A 20,119-nucleotide genomic window follows, 5' to 3' on the forward strand; every position below is an offset into this window, starting at 1 on the left:
GTTGCAGTGTTGCAAGTAGTAGTAGTAGTAGCAGCTTTGAAGCAAGTACTAATATTTTTCCTTTCTCTTCTATTCTATTTGCTGCACATTTCACCTCTAAAACAGGTTTGAGATCCAGATACAGAAAGATCAGGATGCGTGCACAAAGCCGGACACTAACACGCCGTTCGGCAGCAAACAGGATGCCATCAAACGGCTGATACGCTACCACTGCATGTACGAAGAGAAGTGCGAGGAAAATGAGGAAGAAGAACTACAGTTTGAGACGACGGCCGAATGGTTTCCGGAGGCGTTCCGCACGATGCTCAGTCGATATCAGCGGTTAATGATAAATGAATCGATGGTGAGAATGACGCAAACATAGCGTTGGCTTTGATCGTGTTTTTAATACGTTTGTACGCTTTTTTGTTATTCCTTTACAATTGATTAGCGTGAAGTTCGCACCTCGGAGTTGATGCTGGTGAACAAACTGTTCAAGGCAGACATCACACAGGAGATTGAAGAAATGCAAGAACATCTCCGCGAAACGGAAAGTCTCGACCTGCCGGCAAAGGACGGTGCGGAGGACGTGATTTGTGTTTCATCGTCCGACGAAGACAAACCCAAACCCAAAGACGTGCCCCCGGTGCAGCCAGGAAGACAATCTCCGATGCTTCCCCGAACGCTACCGGAAGCTCCCAGCCACAGTGTGAGCGGTGGGTCAAGCAGAGCCGATTCGTGCAGCGGTGCGACCATTACATCGGATGCGTCAGTTGCCGTGAATGGGCCGGCTGCTACAAACGCAAGTTTAGGGGACAGTGGAGTACGATCAGGTGCGTTTGCCTGCGGTGAAACCTCGCTCCAGAGCACATTCCAAAAGAGCAATAATATCGCTGCCGTCATGCAGACAACTGCAAAGCAAGAAACTGTGAACTCCAATCGCACCAATACCCCTTGGTGCGATGCGTTCAAAAAGAATGCACGGACAGTGGCAAACAGTTACGATGATATCGAAAGTGAAATCACGCCAAGCTTCATCATGAAGAAAGCTGACGGTGGTGTGAATGAGGAGAAGAAGCGTGACATTGCTACCGTTCCACCACACGGTGCATCGTCATCGGCAATGGTAACCTCAACGGCGCCACCAACATTGCGCTATTTCAATCAGGTACACCTACCAACGGAGCAAAAGAATTGTGCAACGGAGAATTCGAGGGTTGATAACAATTCCCTTCCACTGTCGTGCGACTCTGGGTCACCGATTGTAACACCCCAACTGACGACTTCTGCAAAGCAGCAGGCGGTGGAGCAGAACGATTCGGCTTACGATGAGTGGATGTGCTTCCAAAAAGATCTTAGCTACTTTACTGGAAGCGGCGATGGCAACGGTACGAATGAAGTTGACGGTGGAGGTGTGCGAATCGGGGCCACCAACGCTATTGCCAATCTTGGCAGTGATGCCACGGGCCGGCGGAAGATAACTGAGGAAGAGATCCATGAAATGTTCAATTCGAACGATTCGAAAAGTGTCGACAAGCAGTTGGAGCAACTGTTCAGCACGACGGCTGACGATAAGCCATCGTCGGCCGTTTCTCGCGTCGATTCACCATTAACCGAATTCTTCAACCACCAGCGTAGTGCAACTGGCAGCGGTGCGGATGTTTGCGGAGTTCCATCGGCGAAGAGTGTCGAAACGCGGCTAGACGCACTGTTTGGTGGTTGTGAAACGCTTTCACGCCATGGTAGCGGTTCAGCCGCTACCGACACGAGAGCGTCCGGGATGAATGACGATAAATCTGATGATTTGATTGCAACCCGTCATTGGCCGTCATCCGTATTTCAGCCATCACAGGAGGAAGAGGAATCGACTTCCGATTCGTTTCTGCACAAAACGTCGTCCAGCAGCTTCGATGTCCTTCAGCAGCAGCACCAGCAGCAGCGTTCTTCCGGCAGTGGAGCACAGAAACGTCACTGGACGGGTGCGGTATCAGGTGGTGGTGGTAGTTCAGCGGCGGGCATTGGCACCTCCGCCGGGATGTTGTATTCAAATGAATCGTCGGAAAGTGAATCAATAACTCCGAGCAAGCGGCAGTGTTTGTCACTCGCTAGCAGCGAAAAACCACTCGACGATGGTAGCCGAGCTAATGTGAAGAGTGATGATCACCGTTGGCTAATGGAGTGTGCCGGAAACAGTGATACCCCCGGTACAACCACATCCCAAATGCAGCCCATGGGGTCAGTCGGCTCGAACGGTTCGATTCAGAAGTCTGCTCAAGGTAACGATCACATTCTTGTAAACCATGGTAGTAACAACAGCATTGGTAGCACCGATATTCATATGGGATGTGGCGCAATAGTAACTAGTGGTGGTGGTGGTGGTGGTGGGGGTGGCGACTGTAGAGCAATTAGTTCTGGTAGGGTTATTATCGGTAACTGTAGAAACGGTTCCAACGGCAATCCGCTGGTCGGGCAGGTCGACAGTGAAGATGATGGGCTGTCGACGGCAACTAACATTATCCTGATGGGTAGAGCGACCAACAATAACAACCATAACAATAACAATAACAATATCAACCATCATCCGCATCATCATCATCATCATCATCAACAACATCACGGAGTGTCCAAACGAACGTCGTGGAACGGAGACATCTTACTGGCGTCCGCTACGGCAGAGGACGTCGATCACCATCATGGAAGCGTGCTAGATATGCTTGAAACTAATCTTAGCCTAAGCCTAAACAATCTTAACAGCATCTGTAGCTCGGACATGCTGGACAGCGGAGATCCGAGTGAAACGGATCCACTTCCGCATCACCATCCACAACACGGACAGCAGCAGCAGCAGCAGGAGGAACAGCTGCACCATCAGCAGCATCAGCAGCAGCAGCAGCAGCAACAGTCGCACCTTTTGCATCATAATCACATATCGCACAACCACATTGCCCATAGTTTGCATCATCACCAGCACAACCATCATCCTCACCATCACATGCATCCGGTGGTGGACGGGGCACCATCCGTCCCGGAGGCAGTGGTCGGCGATGGCCGGAAAGCGAACAAGAATTGCTTCAGCGAGGTGAACGACCTGGTGCATGGTGGTGGCCCGAATGCTGGCTCCATTCCGGGAGACGACGGAACTAATCTAATTCTGTGTGGTGGTGATGGAGTTGGTGGTAGTAGTAGCACCCGACTAAACAGTAGCAATGATCACAATAAAATCAACTATCTCGATCGCGATCTTCTAGGCTTGGACCCGTCGGAACATCACGCTTCCCACCATCATCATCATCATCATCACGGTATTGATGAGAGCAATAGAGCGCCGGTGATCAATGCTGTGCACTCTCACCATCATCATAATCCCGGGTCGGGTATGAATGGGCCGATAACGCTCGGCAGTAAAGATGCACTGCACATACCATCGAGCATGATGGGAGATGAGGATCCATCGTTCCACGAACATCACCAGCAACAACAGGAACAGCAGCAGCAGCAGCAGCAGCAACAATTACAGCAACAGCATCATCACCACCACCACCATCATCATCATCATCAGCAAGCACTCCATGATCTGCACCAGTTCAATAATATCTCGTTCGACACGATGGGTGTGCCGAACTTTGAGGAGGACATCAATCGGCAGGTGCAGAACGCAATCGACAGCATCTTGAACCTGCAGGCAAACGAAACGGACGGTTCCCTGCACTACTCGCTCGATCATTCCTTCCTTCCCGACAGTCCGCTGTCAGGTGGGCTGGGCAGCTCCGTCAATCCATCGCCGCTCGGTGCGATCCACCAGCAGCACTCGGAAGCACCGCTATCGAACCATCATCCGGCAGCACACCTACAGTCACAGCCACCACACCATCGACAATCGTCGTCGATATCAGCCGTCCAGCAGCAGCAGCAGCAGCAGCAGCACGTGGGCATGAAACGGAAGTATCCCACTGACTGTCCGTCGCCCATGGTCGGCGTATCGCCTGACGATGGCAGCCCGATGGGACCGGGTAGCAGTGGCAGTAGCAACAGCAATAACAGCACCATCAGCAGTCTGAGCAGCAGTAACACGACCGGCAGCACGGTCAGCTCCGGAAGTGGTAGTGGCAGCAGCGGCAGTTTGCTCGGTGTGACGAATCACCACTTCGGTGTGAACGCTGCCGATGGTGATCCGTTGAAGACGATCATAAAATCTTGACAACTTTCCATCGTTGGCTAAGTGGTTGAGGACTTGTGACGGTTGCCTAATGCTATTGGTTCGAGTATGGCAGCAAAATGGAAATTTTATGGTTTAGTTTGCCAAAAGCTTTAGAGCTTTTTTGAGGTCTTCAAAGCTGTAGAGCAAGTCATATGAAATGTTTTAGTTTAGGTAAAGCAAGCATTTCGTTTGAAACCTTCGGGGATATTTTATTTAATAACTCAGTGGAATTCCACTCCAATTATCCTTTGCTGTATAGCACCGGAAAGTCTCTCATGTGCATCATTTCATTTGCACCCGTACCTGATTTCTTCTGAGGGAATCACGCTTCGACATTAGCCGACTTGAAGATCTCACATTCTAAAGAGCGTTACTAATGAACCGAACAAACAACTGCCAGCAAACGAATAACCAAACTGTGGGATGGTTCACGAGCAGGAAAAAAGGCGGAAGTTCAACAAGACAAGGGACACGGTTACATTCTTATCCAACCAATCGATGCAAGCCGAGGAAGTGAATCAACAATAAAGCGAATATTTAAAAACGATTTTGATCGAGGGGTTGTACGTAGGCTGCGATAACGGAACGCTGATCGAGCAAAAACGAGCAGAGTAACAAACAAAGCGCAGCGCTAAGGAAAACCGGGGGCACCTGGTGGCGTTAACGATAATATTGACTTAAGGTATAATTTAGCTAAGGTGAAATGATTGATCATATAAATTAGTACTTCTTAGGATACGTAACGGAAAGCATGTACATAAGCTCCCGCCACATCGAGCCACCACGACGCGGCACACGACGGACATAGAAAAACCCCTATTCTTGTAGTACACGATGTTTAAGTAGCTGGAACGTAAATGAACATGAGTCGAGTGTGTGTATGTCGATGGCGAGAAACGTTTCGTGAGTGAGACTCATGGACTTTGAATGGACAACGGTTTTTATTTTTGATTTTTAAAACGGCGCGAAAAACAGTTTGTATTGGACAACCGTATCCAACACATACCCATTGTTTGTGCATCCCAAAGCAGCTGAACAAGAAGCGGACCGATTGGAGCGAACTGAACCGGACTGCATGTTTTTTATCCAACACGTACGGGGGATCTCTTTTTAAACCGAGATGATATATCTTGAATTTTTAACAAACCTTAGAAACCAACGCTTTGGTTTTTTAAAACACATTTCGTTTCTTTTTAAATATTGTAAAACGGGAGCGGTACACTATGGACACAATAATCAAAATCAATAATGCAACGGACCAGCTCGATATAATGCTAGCGCGCAATCAGAAGGTTCCGAAATAATGATGATGAAGAATTTACAGACCATATGAACAATGATGATATAAAAGCTCGATACAAACGATAGACAAAACTTACGAAAGAGAGGGAGAGAGACAGCGAAAGGAAAGCTAGTTGTACAACTATATATCTATATATATACACACACACATACAAATATATTGAAGAGATTATCCTTTAAACGGGTGCTTTTCATTCTCGAAAAGTCTTGATAGCTGGGGGTGCTTACGAACGACACAAACCGTTACCGCAGGCAATACTTTCGAAACACTGTAAGCCAAAACAAGGGAAAACAATAAAAACTAAATCGTACCGATTGCACTAAACGGATGCTGGACTGCGCGCACGCTTTTCTGTTGATCGATCGAAAGAGCAGGTGGGGCGGTGCGCATTGGAGCATCTGCTTCTAAATCACACCACTACCATTACGAAACGTAAATGTTATTCGTGCCGATTGGACTGTCCTGTGGTTGAGTGGTTTCTGTTCATCTCTATGGCAACTAAATTTTCATTTGATTGCGCGTGTGTGTGTTTTGCCACGACATAGTAGCTGACGACGGGGACATACTACAGTCGAACGGATCGTTCAGAAAGGGGCACTAGGACAACCCTATTGTTTCTTCTCTCTATATGGCAAGCGCAATTTTTTTTGGCGTTCGTTTCTTATGCGTGACTTACGAACAGACGACCATCGATTGTCCGAATGAGCCTACACGCAATGCAGGAGAATATGTTTGATTGTGTGCGTGCGAGCGAGAACGACATTACTTTACTAAATGTTGCGCTGTTTGTTCGATCGGTAGGGTTTAGCTGGCTAGAAAGCAATGGTATGGCAAATAAGTGTATAAAACAAAAAGGTAAATGAATGCAAAGCTAGTAAAGGTAACGTGTGTGTGTGTGTGTGTTTGCGCGTAATAAATGTTGACGAAGGGACGTAGATTCAACGGACACAAACATTAATTTCTAAGTAGGTAATTGGTTTATGCGCCCTTTTGTTTAAGTATGTTCTGCTCATGTGTTAATTTTCAACTTAACTTAAATTAATATTTATATAAAAAAACCACCTCCCCCCCCCATTACACACCCCCGCCACACACAATGTGGAAACTATGTAGCGAGAAAGACAAAACAAACATGCTCAGCTAGAGATGGGAGGATCGTGCTAGTATCGGGTGAATATCAACAATAAAAGCAACGAGGATCAATTGCGAGGACGAAAGTAACAGTGAGAATCGTACCCAACATGCCAAGCAATAGAAAAAAAATAGAGGGCCACTTGGTGTGCAGTGTCCAGTGATTTCGAGTGGAACATGTTTTGCTGTGTACACAATTACTGGTTTCGGCACGTAGTTTCGGTGTAACGTACAGCTCGAAGAGCCTGAAGTTAAGTGAGCGTTAGAAACATTATTAGACCATCGGTACTGTGCATTTTGGCAAACGGCAAAAGAAAATCCACACTTTGTAATTTTACGTTTCCTTTAACTGTAAGAGAGATCCTTTCTACGCCAGGACAAGGCAGGAACGGCAGGTATTCTACTCTCACACTGTTTTTTGATTACTACAAAGGTAAGGTAAATGATTCGTATTGAAAAAAAATCTTATAAAAAAACCGATACGACAAACGTAGGACACATTTGTTAAGAAGGCAACCCAGTCGGACGCTTGTGAGAAGGTCATAACCGGCCCATAATTATCTATCCCCCCCCCCTCCCCCCCTTCCCTTTGCTCATAGGAGAATTCGTTTCGTTTGAAATCCCCAGTTTGCTCATAGTGTAACTTCGATTTGTGAAGACGGTTTACGATGGATAAGATCAATCAATCGTGATCATTAGGGGTGAGACTCGCCGCCTGTCGGAGGGCTGTAGCGCCTAGTGGGAGTAGTGTACCACATCTCTCTCTCTCTCCTTCGCTCCATAAGAGGTTAAGCGAGTTAACGAATCAGTAAACACAGCAAATATCAGTATGCAGAGGCGCTATACTGCATTGTACAGAGCACACCAGCATAAGGAGGTAAAGCGCATCGCGGGCGGATAACGATAACACGACGGGACATGTTTAATGCGGGGAAGATAATGAAGAAAAAATAATCTATCAAAATACAATAAAAAGCAGATGATTTTTATTGAATACAGTAGTGGAGATGTGTAGGCTGTTGTTTTTCAATTCTAGGTGAAGCGGACAACAATCACAATGATGTCCGAAACTGGTCCGAAAGTTTTAAAACCGCCAGCCGGCAACGGCCGATGCAGAAGAATAGTTGTTCCCGAATGTGTGACTGGATGTCCTGCTGGACTCAGGCCAGACCCGGCCAAAAGAAATATTTTGAAGTCTCCCAGATTGAAGGCGGCATTTTTTAGCTACATTTGACGGGAATGAGCTGGCAGCAACTACGATCCCGAAGAATAAATTTCTCGAAACTTTCAGAGAACTCCTGCAACAGGTAAAGACCGCTGACAGATAGGTAAGTACATCAGATTCTTTCCTCCTCAATTAACCTTCTAACGTTATCATTGGATATCTCTCTGTAGTCTTAGATTCTAATAGCCAAAAGAGCGAAATATTCAAACACCTATTTGAGTATGAAAGGCATCCTGGCCTTTCTTGTCGTCATGTGTTGTTTGCTCCTGAAATGATAAGAAAAAGACCAAGATTTACATGCAAATAATATATCCTCTCGCACGCTTCAACACCATCAATCCATCTCAATTTGGGCCTACCACGCCTCCACTGTCCGTGTGGACGGCCTGAAAGGACTTTACGGGCTGAGTCGTCTGGTGTCATTCTCATGACTTGACCAGCCCACCGGAGCCTGGCGAGTCTAATTCGACAGTTTTGGACAGAGTCCATGTCTTAGAGGCGTATGTGAGTGCTGGGACTATAAATGTTCTGTACAGTCCCAGCTTCGTCCGTCGCGACAGGTATTTAGAGTGGAGAAGTTTCCTCAGGCTGTAGTATGACCGGTTGGCAGCCAGCATCCTTGCGCGTAACTCAACATCAATGTTGTTGTGGATGCCGACTTTTGACCAGACCAGATAGGTGAAGTTTTGGACTGTTGTGACCGATCGCTTTGACTCTTTATTCTAGACTGACCGCCGACCTTCCACTTACATCTTCACTAATCACTAATCACTAATACTAACATACTAACACACATTACTTACTACTTTCATATACTACATTCTCCTCGCTAAACGGAGTTTACCTTACTTCTTTTAAAATCCCTAATCTATGACTTATTCTAACGCGGATACTTTAACCTAGGTTGTCCTCGAAGTCTATCATGGACGACTTCGAAGTCGTGCGATCACCTATCTGTACATCACCCAGGCGTAAATTAGTGTTTGCTAATAGGGCCGCTGTTGGTGCCGTCATCATTTTGGTTGTCGCCTCGTTAATCTCCAACCCGATCTATGCCGCACGCTCGATCCTTTGATAAGCTTCTGCTACATAGGAGAGCCGCAAAGCAATTATGTCTATGTCATCAGCCACCTGCACCTGGCATGTGATGTTGGCCATTGCCATTCTTACAAGCCTGGTAAGCTTGACCGGGATTCCAAACGAGCTCATTGCGTCGTACACTTTTACCCTTACTGTGCTGTCATGTGAGTCTTTAAAATGAAGAGATGCTACGAGTGGAGCTGCTGCTCCGCCATCTTCTCCAAGATTTGCCGCATCGTTAATTTTCCATTTCGGAATCCTCTCTGATAGTTTCCGACTATCTCTTCAACGAATGGGACAAGTTTATCTATCTAAGTTTATCGATTCGCTATTCCACACCTCAGTAATAATTTGATGAATTTCCTATTCGAGTGCTGCACTACCGTTTTTGATCAGTTCGGCTACTATTCCGTCGGTGCCTGGTGCCTTGTTGTTCTTGAGCCGACAGATGGCCATTCGTGTTTCGTCAATGCTAGGTGGCAGTAGCATGATATCATCTGCTAGTGGAGCCTCTAGCTGTTCGTTGAACTGATCATTTAGCAATTCATCAAAGCACTGAGCCCATCGCGAGAGGGGACCTCTGGCTGGTAACTGACCAGATCCCCATCCTTATTCCGACAGCAGGTCACCTTAGGTCTAAAGTTATTTCGGCGACCTGCTATCCCATGGTAAAACTTTCTTCCTGTTCCGTAATCCGTATAATTCAAAGCAGATGAGACTTAATGCTAACCATACATCGACCATTACTTTGCCAGTTTAGCAGTAGCGTACGCCCTGCCTGCTGAACTCCAAACGACTAGCCAACGCTTTCAGCTTAAACTTTCTCAAAAAAAAAAACATCGCAATGTGTAACCGTGCACCAGTCTGCTGCCGGCAATTGGTGTCTTGTCACTCTCCACAGCCTTCCAATTTTATGTAACGAACGAACTCGCACCCACCCACATGCCACGGCATTCCACATCGCATCGCTACACTTCCGTAGGAAACAGTTCAGCTGGCCCTCGCTAGCACTACTAGCAGCAAGCAGGAGGGACAGGCGACGCAAAAGTAGAGCGCACGTTGCTGTCATGCGAAGTTGCTGAATGGTTGCGTTTAATCCACCCTGCCACAGACTAATTGGCGCAAAGTGTGTAACCTGTGGAGGCAGACTGCAGCTATAGTCACGACGCCCGTTGCCGTTGAGACCGGCTTCAAAAAAGCGAAGGCTTCGCGTTCACACACTGACCCACACACCGACGCTTGAGTGTGCTTGTGTGTGCCTGGTTTGGGTCTCACTTAAGCGGAAGTGCGCCAGCTCCAATATATGCTATTAGACGATGGATTCAGGGTCGTGTGGTGGTGGATGCAGCTTCCACGGGTACGGTGCCATTACTCTTGCAGCCCCGGCGACGGTGACAACACGGATCGTACCAAACCGGTTGGTATTGAGCGTGATCGGAACCGTTCGAGTAGAGACAACAACAACAACAACAGCCACCACATTGTTCCACGCGGGGATTCATCGTGGAGAAGGGGATCCGCACAACCACCGTCGCGTGACGATCGAACCTAAGCTAAACCGCTCCAACCGTGCAGTTTCCTTCCAAACAGCTACTCGATCGGATCGCTAAAGTCGGTGATCGCGGTGATTCGCGCGCGGTAAAATGTTAGCTTTACACAATTAGTGACTTACTGTGTGTGTGTGTGTGCTGTTTTTTTTTATAACGAATTGATAGTTACGTGTGTTTTCGGCTTTTGGAGTTTATTCGTGCGTCGAAACAAAAACAAAAATGGTGGAAACACAAGTCGTCGTTCCACCAACATCACACCCGAAACCAACCACAACGGTGACAACAACAACCATTACAGCAACAGCAGCGGTAACCGATGCGGAACCAATCGCTCCATCGACCGAAGATCATTACGATCCTTCCGTACGGATATTGCACATACCGAAGCAGACGGACGGATCCTGCGGGTTTCATCTCACCCGCAGCAAATGGGATCCATATCCTTGGGTAGGTTTAGCCACGATCTTCGATTCAATTCGCAGTGCCGTATGTGTCCAAGAGAGTGAGTCAGAGATCGGGTATTTATTTTCGCACTCGCCCCCTGTTTTTGGGCAGGGAATAATGCCCATAAGATAAAGATGAGTCGGAAAAGATTTCGAGAAGAGAAAGTCTCACCGAGCTGTGCTGAATAACTGAATGTGTGATTGTTTTACAATACAGTGACCGACATTTTATAATGGTGATGAGATCAAAATCTGCTTCTTATTTTCGATGGCAATTAAGTACAACAAACAATGTCCAGGAATATTAAAGATTTTGTGAGAAAAAAACGTTCACATTGTCAGGGCAAATACTCTAGAAGTTAACAGCATATCTTTCCTAAATATATCTTATTCTGAACCCAACGTGTTACACCGGGCAAGGTTAAATTGAATTTGGTTTGGTTTGGTTAATTTTGAACAAAAATAAGAGTAACCTTGAAGTTTCTGATTCTTTTGCATGCTGCTCAGTCATATCCACCAGATCCTAAGCTTGAGGAGCAGGGTTAACGTTTAGTGTGGAATTTTCATGTAGAACCAACACACTTAACAGCAATATTTTGCTATCAAACTCACTAGAATAGCTTAAAGCAATTTCTCGAGCTGTGTACGTCTCCTGTTGCTTCCGCACTCTTGCGACGGTGACCCTCGGATTCTGTTGTGTGTGATGCTCATTCATTCAACTCGTGGAGACTCGTGAACACTCCACGGCCTTCACCTTCTCTCGGCGAGACGCGATGCTGGTTTGTGTGCGCGAGACTATTGGCACCAATCTGCGGATCCGTCCGCTGTTGTTCCGCTGTGCCGCCAACCAGCCGGCCGTTGTTTCAAGGCGATCTTCTTTCGGCAGCAGGCAGCAAAATAGTAACTGCTCTCCAGCAATTACCTCACAGCTAACCCTTCCCGGCCGACTTATTTCCCCCTGATGATTGGTTATGTTATGTTCGGCTGGCCTCTATCCATCTCCCTCTCTCCCTCTCTCTATCTTCTGTGACACCTTTAGGTCAGTGGTGTTGATGCAGACTCACCGGCCGAAGTGACCGGGTTGAAGGTTGGTGACTGTGTGCTGGAGGTAAGGCAAACCGTTCGAGTGGTTATGATTCGGGATTAACGAACGGATGTGTAACCTTTCCGTAGGTCAACAACGAGGATGTCCTTGGTATGCGTATCGCCGAGGTGGCCGGTATGGTCCGGTCCAAGGCGGACATTGTGACGTTGCTGCTGTGGAGCACTGGCATGGAACCGGCCTGCAATCCAGAATCGCTGTGCTGCGGCCCGATGCCAATCAACCTGGAACGGTTAACGGCCAGCATGCAGACGATCGTGGCCGCGCTGGAATGCCCCGTTTGCTTCGATACCATCCCACCGCCCGTGTTTCAGTGCCAGAACGGACATCTGGTGTGTTCCCGGTGCCGGGTGCGTGCGGAACGTTGTGCCATCTGTCGCGAACGTTACACTGTCGGCCGTTCGCTGCTGGCGGAACAGGTCTACCAATCCATAACGGAGGCGTTTAATCTGCGCGAGGGAACGGATGGGAAGCTGCGCGAGCGTCTGTTCGGTGCCCGGTGTACTCGGCAACCGAAGCGTGCCACCTCGTGCGACCGGAAGAAAAGTCCGTACGGCAGTGACAGCCATCTGGTGCCTACCGGGCGACCGATACACTCGCACACGCACAAGTTCCTCGCGCGCATCATGGGCAAGGCCAGCTCGGTGGACAACCTGAGCAAGCACCACGGCCAGCACGCACAGCCACCGGATGTGGTGGGCGATCTGCAAGCATCGAAAGGGAAGTCATTGTCCTTGTCATCGAGCGAAATATTCAAGTAAGCGGACGCATTTCAGAATCTGCCGTTCGATGGTCGTTTTTAAAATCGCCGTCTCTTTTCTTTTTAGGCGCGATAATTCCGTATCGGTGCTGCGATGTCCTTCGGCGAACCGATTGGCGCCGGAACTGTCCGCTTCCTACAACAGTCTCACGATTCGTCGACCAACGTCGTCCATGTCGTGCAATGTGTCGGTGGAAAGTCTTAGCAGCATTCCCGAGAATGGTATTCACCTGACCGTTCCGGCACGTCCGGCCCAGTTGTCCTACAATTGTCCTTGCGGCGAGTACTGTAGTGATGTAATTGCCGGTAAGCCCATCAACTCCACCGTTACCCGATTTCCCCTCTAACACAACTCTTTGCTTTAGCGCCGGAGCTGCAGGAGCACGTCACCGTGCATCATCGTACGCCGGTCATATCGTTCGGGACCGCCTCGGCCGAAATATCTCTCCCACCGCGAACACCGGTTGATAATGCCTGTCTGCTGTTGCTGCTGGATGGACATAAATTTTGGTTAAAACTAATCTCCGACACAAGGTACGATGGGCTTGCTGGTGTGCGTTTTGGCGATTGGTTAACTTGATGATGTATTTGTTGTTACGCTAATCGTATGCCGTCGTCCTGTCTCGTTCACAGCACCGTGGGTGACATTTTTCTGTCGGCCTTGCTGGAGGGCAGCTCGGAGCAGAGCAAAAATTATGCACTGGAGGTCATTATTCGCAAGGAAGGGTTCGACCACATTCTCGGCAAGGAGCTCATCTCCCGCTCGGAGGTGTACTCGATGGTGGACAAGTCGTGGAACGATCTGGTCAACACGAAGGCGGGCGTGTTCTATACCGGCGTGTGCATACGGGCCACCTTTAGCCCGGATACGGAAATCTTACTGAAAGCATCCATCAAACGTCTCGCTGACCTTTAAGGTCGCGCGAGAGGATGTGAGCCCGTTTGTGTGTTATGTATCGTTGAGACGGATGAAATATGATATGGTAAGCGTATTAGTGTTTGATAGTATGCTAGAATGTAATATTTGTTAATAAACCACTCGTTATAGTGCACTTCCGGGGAAGCATTGCATCGATCCGATAATTAGTGACAGCATTCAAAAGATTTCCTGAATTAATGACGGGAATAACTTATTACTGTATCATCATGATGCTACTTTCTATTAGTTGAATGTGTTTTTCTTAACGTTTGCATAGTGTTTTGCTTCAATTTTAGATTTCGAACCAATCACAACCACACCAACCATGCCTTCACACAATGATTGTAACGAATGGTTTCAAACGTGAAACTTTTCAACACGGTTGAAATATTTCATTGCAATTGATCTAGGTCAGTTTGAATGCTGCATATTTGAATGCCTTACCGTTGAAAGCTATTGTGTACATACATTATCAAATTATCAAATTTAATTACACAAGGGACAGCACGCAATTTAAGCAATTACAAATCATATCAAAACGCTTCTTACAACACTTGAAAGGATTGTCAGCATGTTTGTACTCTTTCTGCACGAATAATTCACCTTCTGCAGTGTAAAGCTACTACATCAAAACATTCTTTATTTCTCTTAGTTGCTAATAGTTTTTTCTCCCCTCTTTCATTGTCATGTAATGATCACAAATGCTTCGGCTCACAAGTCTCCATCGGCCCTAAAACGTCCAACAGGATGGTAACGATCTTGTTCCACTGTCGTCAACCGATGTTTCCATTCGGCTCCATTCGCTAAACCAATGGTCAGTCTTTTCAGCGCAAAAGTGTGTTCCCTGGAGGATCGGTCGGCCGCATTGCTTTATGTCCCGGTGGGATCGGTGGCATCGTGCACTCGGACGCAAACGCGCATCCGACAAGCTTCCTGCTTTATTCGCGTATATTGCCGGCTTCGGAGTATCTCCTGACAGCCCCACTCGAGCGGAACCGGACGTCCCAGCCAGCAGCAGCCAGCCTTTATCGATTGCCGATCATCCGCGGCGATGGGAAACAGCTGCACCCGAAACTGTCCGCTCTCGAGCTCCGTGCCCAGGTGCCACAGCCAGCAGAGCGTATCGTTCGGTTCCTCCAGACTGCGAAACTTGGCCACAAAGAACATGTGATTGCCCTTGAACGATGCGCTCGGTAGCAGGACCACGCAGGCCAGCGAGCTCCCGCCATCGGCCAGCGTGACGTCCACTGCATCGTCGGCCGTGCAGTAGTACTGCACGACGCTGGTTTGGTGCGCTTTCTGTAGATGGATCAGGATGTCATGTTGATTTTTCATCCTCGCGCACGGCTGACCGGAAGGGCAGTGAAGCGTGGCCGGTGTGCTGGGCGCCGGTGTCGTCACCGGGGACGCTAGTAATGATGCCGGCGTGCCATTAGGGACGATGTTTGCTTTCAATTTGAATGCGTGCTTGTGCGTGAGCTGTGGCGTCGGTTGTGGTCGGTGCTGCTGTGATGGACGCTGCTGGTACTCACGGCGTTCCAGCGGAAGCCGTCCGGAGATGTTTGTCGGGCGCGGATGTTGCTGCCGGTCCTGTGATTTCGGGTCCAGTGCCGGGTGTTGCTGCTGGTCCGCTGTGTTTTTGCAGAAAGATTGAACAATTGATTAGTATAATATACAAGGTCATTACACAGAGCAAACAATAGTTTCTGAGCCTCGTGACGAACTGCAAAATGTACATGTTTGTACTTAGTTGCTGGAGGTGTCGTTTCGCAATTAACGAAAAATAACAGTTATTAATGATGGAGAGAAAAATGCACAACAGATTCCCAGTAATCGGAAAAATTGTGACAAGTTATTATAATTTAACGAATAGTTACACATTTTCCTATTTAAATTATGACTCCCTTCCGAACTGATTCCACATTATCTCACCTTCACGGCCCAGGGTCTGCACCAGATAGTGAAACAGCTTGTCCGCCACGATACATCGACCACGGCCCAGAACTTCGCGACAGATCGGACACTTGGTCGTCCTCGAGCGACAGCCCGAACAGATCAGATGCCCGTGGTGACATTGCCACGAAGGAGGTCGGATGATCTCCAAACAGATCGGACACTCGAGCAGTCCGGCAATGCCCTGCAGACAGTTGGCGAATCGCGCCAGTGACTGTGGATTCAGGTTCTGCCAAGTAGGGAGAAAAATAGATAAACACAAGAACTGCTCAGGTGTGCTGTGAATAAACCACCCGTCGCTCACACCTACATTTTTCTCAAAGCCCGAATTCCACAGCAACAGCCTTACGCCGGCCGGATTAGTGCGGGAGATTTTTCTAGCCCGAACGCGCTTGGCGATATCGATCACCTTCAGCCCGAGCAGATCCTCGCCGTTCGCTTCGAGCACACAGTCGCCGATCCGCACGCCGGCCACATCCGCACAGGACCCCTCGACCACCCCGCTTACCCACGGGTACGGATCCCACGGGGTACGGCTAAGATGCAACCCGAGACAACCGGTCTCGTCGGCCGGTATGAAGCACTGTCGCAGCTGGTCACGATTGTCACGCGGACCGCCAACCTGTTGCGCCTCCGGGATCGTTGGCAGGGGCGGTGGTGGTTTGGCTATCCGTGCCGACAGTTGCAGCCCATCGTCCGCCCGCTCGCTTACCGTTCGATCGGTGGACATGTTTGATAAGTTCTCACGGTGCACAGGCAGATGCCACCGACATCGACCTATATATTCGTCCAATTAGTGCCGGTGCGTCCAATCGTTTTAAGATTTCTGGTTTTCCCGAGCACCGAAAACGTACGCCCGGCCGGGCGCTTTGTTTGCTTTCTACTTCGTGCCGGCGTCTGACGTGACGGTGCGCTGGTTTGGTGGCCAAGGAAAGTGTGCCGTAGTGCCGTTGTTTGTCTCTAGCTCTGGCAGTACAATTCAGCGCAAAACGGAACTCTGCAATGGGAAGGGAACGCGAGGAGAGCGAACAATAAGCTAAGGGAGCCAACGATGGGAAAAGTGAATGAAAGTTTGGCGTGTAATGAGCGTAAATAAAGTGAAGGAAAATCCGTTGCTCGCTGCCGGTGAACGATACGATGCATGATTTATGCAGTTCGCGCGGAGCAGACGCGGAAAAGCCAGAGCTAGAATGTTGTCACGTAGAAGGGGGGCGTGGAGTGTGCTGTCGGATTTCTGTCGGCTGGAAATGGGGACACATTTACCATTCCAGGCCAAAACTTAATTGCATCATCGTGGGTCGGGCAGGTGTGCAAGTGGAAGGCAGCGTATCGCAGCGGAACTTGGGAGCATATTTATAATCGCTTTTTACCGATCACAAGATTACTTGGAGCTCTATCTACAGTTTCTAGTATCTGATGAATTATTCAAATATTTTAAATTAAATTACATATGTTCTTCATTTAACGGAGCATCTTAATTTACTGGACATTTGACCTTTTCTTCTTAAGTTTTTATGTAGTTAATAAAAATGGCTATTAAAAAAATGCCATCTCGCAATTTTCAGATAACTAGCCGGCAAAAGGGCTAAAGTCGCGAAAGTTACTCACTTATTTCCATTTATATGATTTGGTGAATTTAGTGCATCAATTTTGAAAGACTGTTAGTGTTTCCTTTAGAATGCTGTTGACAGTGTTTAGCAGTGCAGGGAGGAACACACTTCCCCTTAACTGATTGCTACACTGCCAATACAAGCTTCAATGCTATGGGTCCCAAGGTCATTTCAGACACCGGAACGAGTGTAAACAAAACCGGGCGAAAAATGAAAACCAAATGAACTAACATGGCAGCCCCAGAAGGGCCTCCGGTTGAAGTGTGTTGCTGAAACAAAAAAAAAGAAACAGCACTTTAAAGCAACTACAAAAAGCACACATAATAAACAAACTCCACTCCACCAACTTCCACAAGACCTCGGCGGTTGTTCGGCGGTGGAAGAAAGCAAAAAGAATGACACTTGCGTGAACTTGAACTCAGAGGACACTGGAGGGCATGGCTCACTGGCGCAATAGATAATGCAGCAAACGGTCCCCCACTCGAAGGCCGAGGGCTCGACACTCCCACCAGGTATGCACGCTTTTAATGAACGCATGAAGATCTGCAATGATCCAGCATTTCCCGACATTTGACGTCAGTAATTAAAATACACACACGACCGCACGGGCAAGGTGTGTGTGTGTGTGTGTATATGGTCAAATCGTATCAAATATTTCTGCGCCAAAGAGCAGGATGCCTACTCCAATTAGATTTATGATTGTGGCTATTGCAGTGAGGTTTGCTGGCGTTTTGTAAGTCGTGCAAAAATCGCATTACAACTACTGACCGGGCCCGTACCGATCATCCGCCAGTACGTACGCCACGTCTTTCCCCAACACGTACCACAGGGGGAGTGACGCGTTAGCCAGCAACAAGAGTTATGATGTTTTCGGAGAACAGCGCCGCGAGCGCACAGAAAAACGTAAAGAACTGGGTGAAAAATAATTATCTAACCACCCATTAGTAGCGTTACAAGTGCTCATTACGCCGATGGCACGGCGCATTGTATCATTTGTACGCTGGGTTACCAGGTGGCAAACCAACTGTATCGGCCGGCTCTCCTTCTCCGTTAGGATTTTGGGGCGCGCCGTTCGAAAGCCAGATCTGGCCGATCCATCCATCCCGTCCGACCGACATGCACGCTGCATTTCGCTGGGATTCATTAATTCATCTTCCGTTGAATGCCGGGTGGTACGGAGAAACAGAGCGATGGGATGGAACGGCAACGGGATGGGATTGATTTAGCAGCAGCATCAGTACCACGGATTCCCACGTGGTCAGCGGAGCGCGAAATCTCGAGCAGTCGGTTTTATGTCATAGGGCATGGAGAGAAAGTGGATGCACGCCCCGATACCGATGATGCAACACTACCGAGTAACTCTGCCTCTACACTACGCCATGATCGCAACCACAAACCTTGCACGGATGTTGCACGTTACACGAACATATGAGATCTTAAGTGATTTATCAAAATCCTCACTAAACACACCTGCAACACATGCACCGACACCTAGATTTTGGATGTGTTAGCTAATGAAAGCTTCTCACGTAAAGTTTGTTTGTACGATACAAAAACACACCAACAGGTGACGAACTTTAGCGACCAACTGACCGACTGCGTTGACTGATCGGCACCCGTCCGGAGTGTTCCACGATCGTGCACCAACTAAGCAGACGGGACGGGGGTGAGCCACTTGCACCAAACGGTGACTGAGAGAGAGAGAGAGAGATGCGTAGCTGTGGCACACGCTTCACACCACACGCTGTTGCCACTTGCGCGATGATCAATCCGAATGGATCCGTTGGAGTCAACGTCGCGATGCGGAACTCCCCACAGCAACCAGCGAAAAACGGCCGTCCGTAATGTAGCCAAAGTGGGTGGAATCGGGCCGGCGCCCCAAAACCGGTTTGACGCTCATACGTAATCGGCTTTAGTAACATTTTCGATATTTTCACCACTTCCCCTGCGCTCGCATTCCAGATGGCAGTTTATGAAGGGGATTCCTGTGCAACGATTAGTAACGTACCAAGAACCGGGAACGGTTTGCGTAGAGCTTTTGGAAGAGACACCGCGAGGTGACGGCATGGGTTTGACCGACTGTTATCAGACGTGAGCGATGAGGCTGCTAAGCGCGGGAAAACGAGGATAAGTGAGCGGCCCAACAGTGTTAGGAAAAATTAAGTGCTGGACGTGTCTGCTACGTTTGTTTGATGAACTGTTCGGTGGACACGTTAGTTGTGTTTTGGTGATCAGTACCGTTGGAGCTTTCAACTTTTAAACCAATGAATGGTCCGATTTGGAACTAGCGAACTGTGGCGAGAATAATTTTCAAGTCAATTAGTTTGCTTTGGTTTCTGTCGCTTTATCTATCCACGGTTCCGCGAATCTTGTTTTGCTAGAATGGTGCTCAATTTCCTACTTCGCCTCGGCACTGCAGTGCAAAAGTATGGCTATTTTGAAACGTACTGCAAGCTAGCTTTATTAACCTTTAAAAATAGAGCTCAAAGCTTTTCTGTTGTAAAACTTGAAGGAGGAACACAAACAGATACTCGGTTCACTTCCTAATAAGTTAGCAAATGACCGACCATTGCATGGAGAATCGAGTGGATCAGTCACATTAATTGATTTATTGCCAAACGTTTATCTTGCACGCTTGTAACATATTGCATCGGATCCAAACTTAAGTGCAAATAAAGGTGAAGTACCGTTGCAAGTACACTATCGCCACTAAACAGTATGGTTGGCAGTTTTCGGCTCGGCGGTTAGATGATTTAGGTACTAAGGGACTGACTTTTGATGTGGTTATTACAAAGATTTAAGATAACCAATTGTTAAATAAGGTTTCAAAGAACCAAAATAATCGCTAGAAAAAAAAATCAGCATC

General features: G+C 48.0%; 3 protein-coding genes and 1 long non-coding RNA gene across 8 annotated transcripts in view; 3 read left to right on the forward strand and 1 right to left on the reverse strand.

Moving 5' to 3' along the window:
- The window catches only part of LOC118508467 (mucin-17-like), a 39,091-nt gene extending 31,479 nt beyond the window's left edge, over window positions 1–7,612 (forward strand). For all 3 annotated transcript variants that reach the window (XM_036048270.1, XM_036048272.1, XM_036048273.1), the window contains exons 6-8: window positions 106–343; window positions 431–2,255; window positions 3,228–7,612. In XM_036048270.1, coding sequence (XP_035904163.1) covers window positions 106–343; window positions 431–2,255; window positions 3,228–4,177 — 3,013 coding nt within the window. In that variant the 3' untranslated portion in view covers window positions 4,178–7,612. The remainder of the gene's footprint in view (window positions 1–105; window positions 344–430; window positions 2,256–3,227) is intronic.
- A 2,434-nt stretch (window positions 7,613–10,046) lies between these two features.
- Window positions 10,047–13,854, forward strand: LOC118508468. The gene is made up of 6 exons (XM_036048274.1): window positions 10,047–10,913; window positions 11,949–12,017; window positions 12,083–12,768; window positions 12,839–13,077; window positions 13,137–13,305; window positions 13,405–13,854. The coding sequence occupies exons 1-6, from the start codon at window positions 10,686–10,688 to the stop codon at window positions 13,685–13,687; spliced, it is 1,674 nt and encodes a 557-aa protein (XP_035904167.1). The 5' UTR covers window positions 10,047–10,685; the 3' UTR covers window positions 13,688–13,854.
- A 434-nt stretch (window positions 13,855–14,288) lies between these two features.
- Window positions 14,289–19,857, reverse strand: LOC118508469. 3 transcript variants are annotated; one of them, XM_036048277.1, is made up of 4 exons: window positions 19,262–19,857; window positions 15,954–16,640; window positions 15,623–15,872; window positions 14,289–15,321 (listed from the first exon to the last, which is right to left on the reverse strand). In XM_036048277.1, exons 2-4 carry the CDS (start codon window positions 16,371–16,373, stop codon window positions 14,561–14,563), a joined length of 1,431 nt encoding a protein of 476 aa, XP_035904170.1. In that variant the 5' UTR covers window positions 16,374–16,640; window positions 19,262–19,857; the 3' UTR covers window positions 14,289–14,560. The 3 variants fall into 3 exon arrangements, with proteins under 3 accessions (XP_035904170.1, XP_035904168.1, XP_035904169.1); XM_036048275.1 differs by lacking the exon at window positions 19,262–19,857 and adding an exon at window positions 18,724–18,897; XM_036048276.1 differs by lacking the exon at window positions 19,262–19,857 and adding an exon at window positions 18,651–18,897.
- LOC118508470 lies at window positions 19,042–19,394 on the forward strand. The gene is made up of 2 exons (XR_004905795.1): window positions 19,042–19,108; window positions 19,216–19,394. It is a non-coding gene; the product is annotated as an uncharacterized LOC118508470 (long non-coding RNA).
- Window positions 19,858–20,119: the final 262 nt, after the last annotated feature.

This window comes from Anopheles stephensi, chromosome 2 (assembly GCF_013141755.1).
Source record: "Anopheles stephensi strain Indian chromosome 2, UCI_ANSTEP_V1.0, whole genome shotgun sequence".
In the NCBI taxonomy this organism is placed as follows: Eukaryota; Metazoa; Arthropoda; class Insecta; order Diptera; family Culicidae; genus Anopheles; species Anopheles stephensi.